Raw genomic sequence first — 12,867 nt, forward strand, 5'->3', positions numbered from 1 at the left:
CTATCAACAGTTATGCAAATCAAATATATTAATTGTGGTTTTGGGTGGATCTTCTATTTTTTTTTGTGTGAAAAATCTTCTAAAAGCGAGTAACAATTGTGGTTTTAATTCAAAGTATTCCTATTAAAATCTGATGCTATCATGAGCTTAAATCTTCAACTTGGGACCACACTGCTTTGAAAATGGTGCTGTCCCTTTAAATATTCTTGCAGTAATTCCTGGAGCATGCATATGGCCATGAAAAAGAGATAAAGCATGAAGTCCTCCACACAGTCACAGAAAACTTCCCTAGATTTTGAATTATACAGCAGCAGCATCCTGTATTTACACCTGCAGAGAGAGTGGGAGGCTCAGATGATTCCATAAGACAGAGCCTGGACAGCAGAGCCATAGCAACTTCCTAGCATCTCCTCTATTTCACTGACTTTTTTTTTTTTCCATTGGTCTAATTTTCTACATATTTTCTCCTTTATGCAAAGATTTTTTTATCAGAGAATGCAATCACACATCGTATGTATGGTATGGGTCTCATCAGTCATTTTTCTGCAAGGCAGGTAAGAGACAATAATGTAGTAATTTTGTAGTAATAATTGGAATTTATTAACCTCATTGAACTTATTGTTTTTAGCAGAATTCAAAGCAAGTGTATTGTTTGGCCAGCAAATCATATAGGAACTATATTTAAAAATGTATGTTTGCTTTATTATGTATTTTAAATTTAAATTTCAAATGTAATGATTTGACAATGATGACAGTATGTATTTTTTTCTAGTATGATACACAGGAGATGTGCTGTGTGTTTTTACCTGGCCTTTGGCCAAGAGACTAAATTTTGCAGTATGATGCATTAAATGTTTTGTTTTAACAAATCTCAATTTAGCAGAACTACAACTGAGAGACAACAACAGTGCCAGATAGTAAACTGGTCTCTGAACAGAAACAACAACAAGAAATATACTGTTGAGGAATAATTTGTGTCCACTGAATCAGATATTGCACAAATAATCTGACCATTGGAACTGTGCCTCTGCACCTAACTTTTTTGTTTCAAAATATTTTGATAGGCTACTCACATTTTATCTGAATCATTTTCTATATTTATACCTTTAAATTGCATATTTTACCTAATGCTGGGAAAAGGTACAATACCACTCCAATTTATGCTTTATCAAGTTTCTACACTGATAGATCATAGTAGACCTTTAGTACAGGAGTCACAGCATTAGATTAGATGAAACTTTTCCCGTGGGGAAATTGGGATGCATTAAATTTTTTGCCTTTTGCCTTTTCATTTTTTACACTAATTTACAGTTTCACTGCAGTGTTTTGATGTGTTGCTCTTATCACAGTTCTTTTTATAAAAAAAACAAAAACATGATGGCGTTATGTTGGTGCTACCAGAGGTTAGTTCTCACTGTCACCTGCAGGTCTGTGTGCGGTAAGGAGATGAAGTTTCCCAGCAGGGCAGTCAGGCCGCCCTCTCCATCTGACTTTCTGGACAAACTGATGGGACGGACATCTGGCTATGACGCTCGCATCAGGCCAAACTTCAAAGGTAACACATTGTGCAGTGGTAGGTGCTGCTCTGCCAGGACAGGTGTGAGTATGTGTGTTGCTTTGCATAACAATCCAGGCAGTGAAGTAGCACAAATCATTCACAGATGGGTAAGAAGCGAGAGATGCTGCAGGCGGTGATGCTTTTACACAGAAGTCTTCAAAGACCTTGTTTTTTAGAAATGTGTCATTACCCTTGTATGTTGACCCTTAGCCTTAGGTTATGAGAATTTATTCATTTATCTATTTTAATAAATGTGTCATGCATCTGCCAAATGTGAAATTGTAATTGTAATTGTACCGCTGTATGTCACCCCATAGACCCACTTCAGCCAAATCTTGATCTCTCCTTGCGAGTGAAGCCAGCAGATTCCCTCTGACATACTTCCTCCTCATTTCTCTGAGGTCACATTTCATACATATTTAATACTTGCTCCACATCCTTGCCAGTGCATACTGGGTAAATCCCGGCTGATTATCTATAAATACACTAATGTTACTAAAGGAGAATCAATAAATCATTGCCTCTTAGGAAATGAGTCACTGAAATATTTAAAGTTTCAGTGGTCGACAGATGGACTATACTAATGGGAGCGTACTGGAAATGACAACACAATTTCATGTTGTTTATCTTGGATAAGTTGATTTATCAGGACAGGCAGAGTATGAAGAGAATGAGCAGATGTTATTTTGCAGGAGAATTCTGCTCTTGTTTTACCTGTTTTTGTTTGTGTTTCAGTTTTGTTTCGCTTGGTCTCAAGTGATCGCTCTCCTTATTAGACGTTGACAGTCGCTGGATACAGAAAAGTGAAAATATCATCAGGCAGTGATACTTGTGTGTGTGTGTGTGTGATGACAAGCTGTTTCTCTCAGGTCCTCCTGTGAATGTCACCTGTAACATCTTCATTAACAGCTTTGGATCTATCACTGAAACAACTATGGTGAGGATTTTCTACATTATCTCCCTTTAACTTCATTTCAGTTATTTTCTGGTCACTTTATTTGTAAAGTCCAATGCTGATACTTACTATCAAGTGACTATAGTGTGCTACTAAAATGTCTACTGAGTTTCAGGTGATACTACCAATAGTGTGAAAAGAAGTCTATAGATATTTAATGTCTGGGTTGGGGTTAATCTTAGGGTTAGGGTTAGACTAAGGTCAGGGTTACATAGTCTGTAGAGATGCAGCAAACAGGCAAGTGACACTCTGTTGAACATCTATTTTTGTCACCTGATGGCTGAGTATCAACTTGGGACTTATATTAGTATTAATTACCAAATTAACATGACACGATGGAATAATTTTCTTCATTGTATATATGTGGTCACTGCAGCAAGTCCACAATAGTACAAAAATTGCAACAACATGAAAAAATGCACACAAGAATTATAACAAATGTAACTGCAAGTGGCATTTCTGGTTTTCAGTCCAATATACAGTAGTTACCTTCAAGAGCGAATCAGCGCTAAATCTTGTTTTTTTTTAGCTGTACACATGGTTATATGGCTTCTATATTGTGAATAGCATTTATCCTAATTTCAAAATATTTCAAATTAAGTCCTGCATCCGCTTCTAGGGAAAGAAAATTGCTCTCTATGAACTGAAATTTCAACCCTGTTGTATTTCTGGCCACAACCCAATCAGTGATGTCAAGGCAGATATCTTGTCTTTGGCGGCGTCAAATGCTTTGCGATCAAAAAATTGTTACTGTCCCCAAGTAGAGAAGGGTGATCCATTATCACAGACACCACTGCCACCACCCCACTTTGTGGCATCTTTCAAAATTGTGTAGTAGGCAGAGACTGACTCGAAACAGTGTGTTTACACACTCTTTAAACCCAGTTCTAAATGGCTTTATGAACTCAACAAAACATGATCAACAAGTGTAATAAGTTGTACAATGATTGGATAAAAACAGTTATTAGCATGTCATTGTCATGCCATTTGATTGAATACTTTTATCCAAAGCACCATTTCAGTGACATGAGCACATACATTTTTAGAATGGGTGGCCCTAGTGGGAATTGAACCTCTAACCCTATTAGTGTTAGTGCAATGCTCTACACATTGAGCTTTATCAAGTTAAAGCTAGTATTATGAGAGATCATGTCCTGTCTCCAGTTGATAGGTTGAATAATATTGAAGTTTTGAAATTTAAATATTAATATTTCATTTAACAACAACTTGTTAGCATAGTTAACATTACTTATACAGGCTAATACAGTACATGCTAATGAGATACCTACCAATAACCACTGGTTTCAATGAGAGATGCTAACAATGATAAAAAGCCATTTTGGTTTAACTACACATTCATTAGCATTTGTCCACCAGATTCCACACCGTCCACTGTCTTGCAAGTTCAGTGACAGCTATGTTTGTCTGATTGGGCTGGAAAATATTACATATCTATTTCTGTCAGCTAACCATCTGTCATTATTTATGATTAGGGTTAGAGGACGGTCTTAGGTTAGGAAGGCTCATGCATCATCATACTATAAAGCAAGGAATCTCTGTCTGTATGTGTGTCCTTCGCATATCTCGAGAACTGGTCGTCCGATCTACTTCACACTTGGCGAGTGTATTGCTGGGGATCCAAGGACGTGCAGTGTCAGATTGGACATGCGTCACGTTCAATAATAAACTTTGAATAAACAAGCGAACAGCACTCTGTGCAGCAGCGGAGCTCAAAGCAAGCGACTGAAAGCCTACGCCTATTTTGAACGGCCACTGCACTAGTTTTCTAAAATACCTCAAAGGGAGAGCCATCAAATTTTAATTGATGAAATTGTAAGTGGAAGTTGCTGTCTTTCCGGCTATGTGCGGTCAAGTCTATTTGTCAGCTTTTAAGCTACATTTTTGCTCACACAGCTGGAGGTTGTTCTTGTGTGGGTGCAGTGCTGTTTGCTTGCTGAGAAACCCTGCAGGTGCATTTGTTTCTTGCTCATGACTCATTCCTGTTCACTTGCTCCATCTTGGCCCTCACACAAGATTTCACACTAAAATGACACCATAATTAGACAAATAAAAGAGCTTATATTCTTTTGCTGCCGTGACTCATTGTGGCAGTGCTAGACCTGAAACTCTGTACAATGAGTACGCATAACAAATTTAATGCAAACCTATCAAAGGAGGGCTGACTGGCAGCAGTTATGCTTTTCACAACAATATTATGCAAACATACAACAACAATGTATGCTATAGGTCATACCTTTCACAGCCTCATTGAATGAATCACCATGCAGTGATTCAGTGCTTCAAAACTGAATTTTTGAGCATCCCCATACAGCTCTGGACCCTCGGCAGCAGTAAATCTTTAAAGGTGCTACTTTTATCCACTTCTGTCATAGCTCTTAATGCCTCCAAAAAGCATCTGAAACTCCAGAGACTCAATTTTTCATCTGTATAAGCTATCTGTCATTGTGGCCGTCATGTCCCCATGTGTAGGATATTTGCTTGGACAGTTTTTCACAAAAATGAACTCATGTCCCCTACTCCTACTCTGACCTGACTGATATGGGGTCATCACTCAAAAAAACTGCAAAGCCTCAATATGATACTGGTATGGCATGATTCCTGGAATTGCCACTTGTGGCTAAATTTTTTCAGTCTTTTCTCATTTCTAATTATGACTTAATCCCAAACCATAGGACTACCGTCTCAATGTATTTCTGCGACAACAGTGGAATGACCCCCGGCTGGCATATAAGGAGTATCCAGATGACTCTCTGGACCTGGACCCCTCAATGTTGGACTCCATATGGAAGCCTGACCTATTCTTTGCGAATGAAAAGGGAGCAAACTTTCATGAGGTTACCACAGACAACAAATTACTCCGGATATTCCAGAATGGCAATGTCCTCTATAGCATCAGGTGATCAGCATTTTTAAATTGGTAATCTGACTGAATAATACACCATGATTTATCTCTATCAGACTTCATGAAGCCAGATGCCATAGTTTGTCATGTTGCCAACTGAACACTAACTTCCAGCTCTCAGTCAGCAGTGGGGTCCAATTCACTAACTAGATGGTCCAACTACAGCAGATCTAGTTTAAATTCCACTCAGCTCCTCAATTCAATTCAATTCAATTCAATTCAACATTTAATTATACAGTACAAACTGAGAACACGCTCTCATTTTGAACTGCACCCGGTGTATAGAGTAAACCGAAAAAGGAGAAGAAGCATAAAAAGTAGGTAATCGGGTAGGTGATGAAGTAATCAGGCAATGACGAATTATAACATACTGGTAAATTGTTGTAGTTTATTATAATTATAATGGCAGAAAGAGATTTTCGCTCTAACAATGTCCCATTTTTCTCAAGTTGTAACTTGAACCAACACTCACCAGTTGCCCTTCCGTCAAACTCTGGGGAATTTTAGGCATAAACTTTAAGCAACAGAAACAGCTGTAATTTTATTAATGTCATTACTGTATAATTACAATGTAGTTATGGGAAAATGGAGCAGTAATCTTACATGCCACCGAAGATAAAATACATTAATGGACAGTATAACAAAGAAACAGTGGCATTACAAAAAACATTTACAAAAAAGATTTATGCAGATCATTGACCTAAATTGTGACTATGGAATGCTTCTGCTTCAACAGTTTCTCAATCATCTTGATCAAACATTTTGTGTGAAATCATTCTGTCTCTTTTCCAGGCTCACGCTTATCCTTTCCTGTCCCATGGATCTGAAAAATTTCCCCATGGACAGTCAGACATGTACAATGCAACTTGAAAGCTGTGAGTTATTAATCTTATTCTTGGAAGCTAACAAGGCAGGCTTGTGCCAGTATCACATATACTAAATGTTGGCATAAAGTTATAGAAGCCATATCCCTCTCTCTGTTTCTCTTCCAGTTGGCTATACCATGAATGATCTTATTTTTGAATGGCTCGATGTGGGTCCTGTGCAGGTTGCTGATGATCTGATGCTCCCTCAGTTTGTACTGAAGGAGGAGAAAGGCCTTGGCTACTGCACCAAGCACTACAACACAGGTAGATGAGAAATGCCATCCTAGATCCTAGGTAGATACTGTCAATCAACTTTGTAATAAGATTTTACAGTTTGTTACTGTCTGTATCTTCTCCTGTGGTTAGGTAAATTCACCTGTATTGAGGTCAAATTCTATCTGGAGCGTCAAATGGGCTATTACCTAATCCAGATGTACATACCTAGCCTGCTCACTGTCATCCTGTCCTGGGTCTCATTCTGGATTAACATGGATGCCGCTCCGGCCAGAGTGGGCCTGGGAATTACTACAGTGCTCACCATGACAACCCAGAGTTCTGGTTCAAGGGCCTCCCTGCCAAAGGTTGGACAGTTTGGTTTTTGTGAGACTTTACTGTAGAAAATGACAGCTATGAACCCAGTGTATAACTATCAGATGTAACAATGCAAAGTACTTTATAGTGCTGGGAATATTTAAAAAAAAAAAATGGACAAATAAATCACTAATCATGGGATGGAATCCAAAATTCCATTGATGTTCCATTGGTGCCCTAGAAAACGGACTGGAAAGGGCAGTGTTGGTTGTAAAACAGTAGATAAAGAGTAGTTACTCCGAGAGGGAGAGTCAATGTTTTGATATCCTTTATCATAATTTTAATCATAGAATATGAATGTTAAAGTATAAAGTAATCTGACATGTAACTATAATCCCCAACAAGGAAATTGTAATTCCATACTTTTGAAAGGATTATGGATGATTGTGGTTACTTTATTTCCGTAATCCAAATATATATTTCAAGGATTAACGTCTAACACAGACTATGCACAACTATACGAGTGACTTGAACTCATTTGATTTTCACGGTTATGTAGGTGTCTTATGTGAAAGCCATCGACATCTGGATGGCTGTGTGTCTTCTGTTCGTGTTTGCTGCCCTGCTGGAATATGCAGCCGTTAATTTTGTTTCACGCCAGCACAAGGAGTTCTTCAGACTGAGGAAGAAGCTCAAAGAGCAACAGCGGCAGAAAACCGTGAGTGCAACCCACCCACTCAACCCCTCCGGCTACTGTCACCTGCTATTCCCCGTGCCCAGCTCTGCAGGAGCAACACAACTCAGCTGCATGTCGCATTCCAGCCTGGGAACGCATAGAGCATTGACCTGTGATTAATTCAAGCCATCACCTCATTCCACTGTTGGCTGAATGTGAATGTGCACAACATCTTGCTGCCTCACCTTGGATCTCAAAGCCACGAAAAGAAGAAAAATAGGGGACGCGAAATAGGCCAAACCGTCCTTAATTATAAAATATTTAATATATGAAGCAATGTGACGGCAGCTCCAGGATTCATGAATACCTTTTGATATTAACACAACAATAAACGTCTGCTTAAATCCGTTTTTCTATTGCATTAAATTCATATTCATTTGTTAGGATTAAATTGTAAACTCACACACTATGTCAGACTGACTAGTTTATTTTAAAACTGTCTCATTTCATATTCGTTTCAGACTCGCATTCACTTGGTAAGAAATAGACAATGATTACTTTTTAATGTACAGCATTTTAAAAATAAATGGCACCACCTGCTTGTCACGGATGCACGCTGTTTGATCAGTGCAGTTTGTCTGATGACTAAATTTATGTTGCTTTTCACCCATCAGCAGGGAAGCGGTGAGAGTAAAGTGAAAGGCAACAACATACCAAGCAACAGCGCCCCGCATGGGAACGCAGCCCAGCAATGCAGCGTCTGTGCCAGGGTGTGTACTGGGGTCTAGTTCAATTAGACACCAACCAATCACTGGCTCAGAAAAATAAAACACGGATAAATTTGTGTGATTATTATTCAATGAGAGTAGATGATTTTTCAATGGCAGTGTTTCTTGTTTTGTTCTAGGAGGAGGAGCTGGCACAGCAGGGTTTGTTCTTCCAGAGTTATGGACTTGCCATGTCAGCAGGAGACGCACCAGAGATGGATGCAACACCAGTGTTTGCTGATTTGCCTCCTGGTTTAGGTTTCTATGACATCCGCAGGCGCTTTGTGGATCGGGCAAAAAGGATCGATACCATATCCCGAGCTTTATTCCCCATGAGTTTCCTCATGTTTAACGTCCTCTACTGGCTCACCTACAAAGTTCTACGACACGAAGACGTCCTAGCCCTACTGTGACAATCCAACTGCTGAAGATCATAAAAACACTGGATACCTTTAATTCTACTCTCTTCACTGAAACATTTACAGACTGAGAGCCGTCAGCCGAGCCATGCAAGATCTGTTTTGACTGCATGTCCAGTGCCATTGGGTAATTCCATGAAATGGAAGCGTGCATCAATTTCTTTTCAATTTTTAATACTTCTGATGAAATGCACTTTTTATTTGCACTCATGCTTTACACTTCATTGTATGTACAGGTAGCTGTATTATGTTCTTTTGGATGTAAAACCCCCCAAAACAAGGAAGATGCACACTCTTTGGTACTTTTTTTGTTTTTATATTTGATGCTGCTATGGTCAATACTGCCCAGAGCTACAGGTTTCATATCACAGAGGAAAAAATGCATCACTCCAAACAGCAATCACCCAGTTCAATAAAACAGAGTGTTTCTTCCCTTAACTCTGTTTTATAGGACTGGAAAATACTTTGATACTGAAAATATTTCATTTCTTTTATGGGCTGCAGACTTCCAGGAGTAAATGTTATTTTTTTATGATGAAAAAGAACAAAGGCTACTCTATTTTACATAATCTTATCTGTCCAATTATTTATAGAGATCCCATGTATACAAAAGAAATCTGAGTATAGTCCCTGTTTCTCTTGCTAGTTTATCTGCCTTTCTAGAATATTTCAAAACTTTGTAATGTTATTGACTGATGAGGCACTGGAAGATTTTAACTGTATATTGCTTGATTGCTTGAACATATGTTAAAGGTAAGGAAGGTAGGGAATAACTGCGTTATTATGCGTGACAGTGGCACTGCCATACATCAGAGTGCAAACAGATTCAGATTTGCTACATGGCACACAAGTGTATATGTATTTGTACAACAGTTCCCTGCACATTCATTCAGTAAATGATTTGAACAAATCTGTATTGAAAATCATCCCCCCTATGGCATTCTTCTTTTAACTAGGGATCATTGAAATAATTGCTAGATTGCCATGCCATCTGGTGTGTGGATGAAATGCATGTATTGAAGTTGCCACATGTGACCACCTGTTAAAAGAGAACCATTGGGCTAAAATTGTTCCTTTCAACAAATTTTCAGAAGGGTAACCTAGATCATTCACTGGCATCAAACCCAGTTGAGGCTGATAGTGTCACACTAGCCCAACGGAAATGTTTCAATTAGGCTATTGCATTTGGAGTATGGCTCAATTGGTCTTATGAATGGTTTACCGGGCTGCATGAAAACATAGTCACTGAGACATAGTGGTGAACTTATACCTAGTTCTTCCCAGAACTGCACTATGGGTTGTGTATTAACAAAGCCCAGCTTACTGGAAGTTCCACACTGAGATGAATTTGTCTGTCTCTTATGTTTTTTTTTCAAAGACAAATATATCACTGAAACTGTTGGTCAATATAAAATAAACTTAAATTAATTCATTTGATTTCTGTCATAATGTATCCCTTCTTTGGTGTTAACACTTTATCAGAGAAGAAAAAGGCCTAAGTGGTAACAGCTCTTGCTACCAGTTCATTTTAACCATGACTGGGCCAATTCTGAACTAGTGTGCTGTATTCTTTTCTAAGTCAGTCAGTTTCCAAGTCAGCTGAAGAAACCATACATAGGAAAATGGAAGCTCAGGATGCATTTGGCCATATCCTCTTTTACCATTTAAAAAAAGGTAAATAATATGTGTAATCAAAGATTTAACAGCAAAATCAATTTTGTTTCTAAAAACAAAAATGGCCTTCTACACTACTACCTGGCCATGTATCACAATATTGCCCTGCACTTTTCCCATAGTGGATTTGATGTTGACAGCACAAGGCAACATTTTCCTAAAGTAGAAGTTTATTTAAATGCCTTTATTTGAGAGTGTACTGCTTTATTTTGATTTTTGTTTGGGAGTTCTATGTAAAGTTCTGTATTCTGTCAAAGTGAAAATGTAACTATTGAAATATATCTGGGCAGCAGGGTGGCTAAGTTGTTAGCACTGCCACCTCACAGCAAAAAAAAGGTCCTGGGTTTGATTCCCAGCCCTTTCTGAGTGGAATTTGCATTTTCTCCCCCTGTGTTCATGAAGGTTTTCCACCACAGTCCAAAGACGTGCAAGTCAGGTGGATTGGAGACAAGAGTGAATGTGAGTGTGTTTGTCTGTCTACCTGTGTTAGCCCTGTGATGCCTGGAGCCTGTCCAGGCTGTTTCCCTGCCTTCTGCTCAGTGCATGCTGGGATAGACTTCAGCCCCTGTGACCCAGAATAAAAATAAGCAAGTAAAGAAAATGAATGAATGACTGGAATTTATCTGAAAGTACATCACAGAGTTAATCAGGGACTTAATAGGATTTTATTGTGTAGGCTGGGCTCTCCATCAGAATACTCAAGGACATTCAAGTCCAGTCCCTGAGGTTTCAAAGAAAACACAAATCATCATCTATGATGATGTGCAACTATGTGCAAAAATACAGATTTATTTAAAATAAATAAAATTCTCAATGTAAAGTCAATGTAAAAAACAACAACAAATAGACAGGAAACGTTTGTAGGACACCTTTGTCTAACCCTCTCTTTATTGTGGTCATATCATTGTCTAGACATTTTCTTAGTGGCTATAGCCCATTTTCATTATTGATTAAGAGGTTTAGAATTTTGAGAATATTACATCCATTATATTTGGATTGTTGTCTCTTTATTCACTCATCTGTCTTCTCTCTAAAATCCATCATTGTTGTGTCATATACCAAAAGGTGGTGACAAAGCCATCAGGTTTAGTCCTCAGTCAATCCGCACTCAGTCAGGACTCACTCTCTGTCTAGTCTTTCCTACCCTCTCTCTCTTTCTCCCTCATCTTTCCTATCTTCACACGCTAGATATGAAAAATTGCGCTGCAACAATTGGCAGTTGGGTTCTTGCCATGATTTGTGGCAGGAACATCCACTAATTGGAGATTAATAAAGTACTACTCTAGTTCTGGGCAGTGTGCACAGCACCTTACAGTATATCGCCCTGGGTTTTTAACATACTGCCACGTTAACATTTTGAAGTGTGCATGCCTCAGTGTGGCCAGAATGACCCAGCCATCACTAGGGACACCTACTCTTGTTTTAAAAATAAATCTTGGCATAAAATGAAGCTTTCATATTAATATTTCATTAAACAAACTAGCTGACACAACAAGTGTGCTGGGCAGGGACCCTCTTGAGTGTGTCAGGGCCCTATGTGCAGCACATATTCTGTGTACCTCAACGAATAAGTAAAGACAAAGATAGCATGGCATCTCTGGAGGCAGATATTAGGGTTGGAGAGTTGGAGAAACCATCAATAGATGTTGAGACAGTGTGTGGTGTTTCTCTTATAACAACCCAGTTGTTTTTTTGTTTTTTTGTTTATAAGTTGAACACAATTATATTTTTTAACATTATTTATCATTATTTATATATTTGAATATTTGTGATTACTGATGTGTATTTCCAAATTCCAAATTTGGCACATCTGAGAACAAATGTAATATCCTAAGATATAAGAAATAGGCTACCTTTTCTAGAACAAAAGGAAAGAAATATACTTTAAATGTATTTCCCTGTATGTAAAACAACAGCTATATAATACCTGCTGAGTCTCATACACTGAAGTTATTGGGTCAGAGTCCTCTGTCTTATCATGATAGAGTTATGAATGTGGACTCTAAGGGCTAGATGCATAGGATGAAGTACTCAAGGGATACTCACTTTCTAGTCAATCCAGTTCCCTGACATTTTAGCTGCATTACCTACTGTGAGCTTTGTTAACACATTTTAATCACACTTTTTAACTTCATACATGCCCATCTGGAAATATCTCTATTCTATATTCTCTATTCTGGCCAGATAACTGGACAGAATAGAGAAAAAATTACACATTATTGCATGTGAAAGTGGAAAACGCTGTAAGTCTCAGCTGTCTCAGCTCACTCAGGTATGAACAGGCGTGCATCAGGTGTTTGAACCATCTCTGCAAAACAAGTGAAAAACAAGTCGGCTGCATTGAGACTCAGGCATGGACACTGTCTGAGAACTAGTCAGTCAGAAAGTAACATGCAAGCAAGGTATCGGCCTAATCAATAGGATTTGAAAATTACTTGAACGCAAATTGAACTTCTTAAAAGCAATTAGAAGTCAAAAGTTTATCCTTTGCAGTGTGG

The 12,867-nt window shown here is 38.4% G+C and overlaps 1 protein-coding gene across 1 annotated transcript; it reads left to right on the forward strand.

Annotated features, from left to right (window-relative positions):
* The first annotated feature begins 495 nt into the window (after positions 1-495).
* Positions 496-8,689, forward strand: LOC139661203 (glycine receptor subunit alpha-2-like). The gene is made up of 10 exons (XM_071539597.1): positions 496-554; positions 1,428-1,555; positions 2,428-2,495; positions 5,207-5,430; positions 6,229-6,311; positions 6,429-6,566; positions 6,669-6,883; positions 7,393-7,551; positions 8,184-8,279; positions 8,417-8,689. The coding sequence occupies exons 1-10, from the start codon at positions 496-498 to the stop codon at positions 8,687-8,689; spliced, it is 1,443 nt and encodes a 480-aa protein (XP_071395698.1).
* Positions 8,690-12,867: the final 4,178 nt, after the last annotated feature.

The sequence above is a fragment of the Centroberyx affinis genome, unplaced genomic scaffold, assembly GCF_046629955.1.
Source record: "Centroberyx affinis isolate AG114_WGS23_722 - 3 ecotype Tasmania unplaced genomic scaffold, CSIRO-AGI_Caff_v1 ptg003475l_1, whole genome shotgun sequence".
Lineage (NCBI taxonomy): Eukaryota > Metazoa > Chordata > Actinopteri > Beryciformes > Berycidae > Centroberyx > Centroberyx affinis.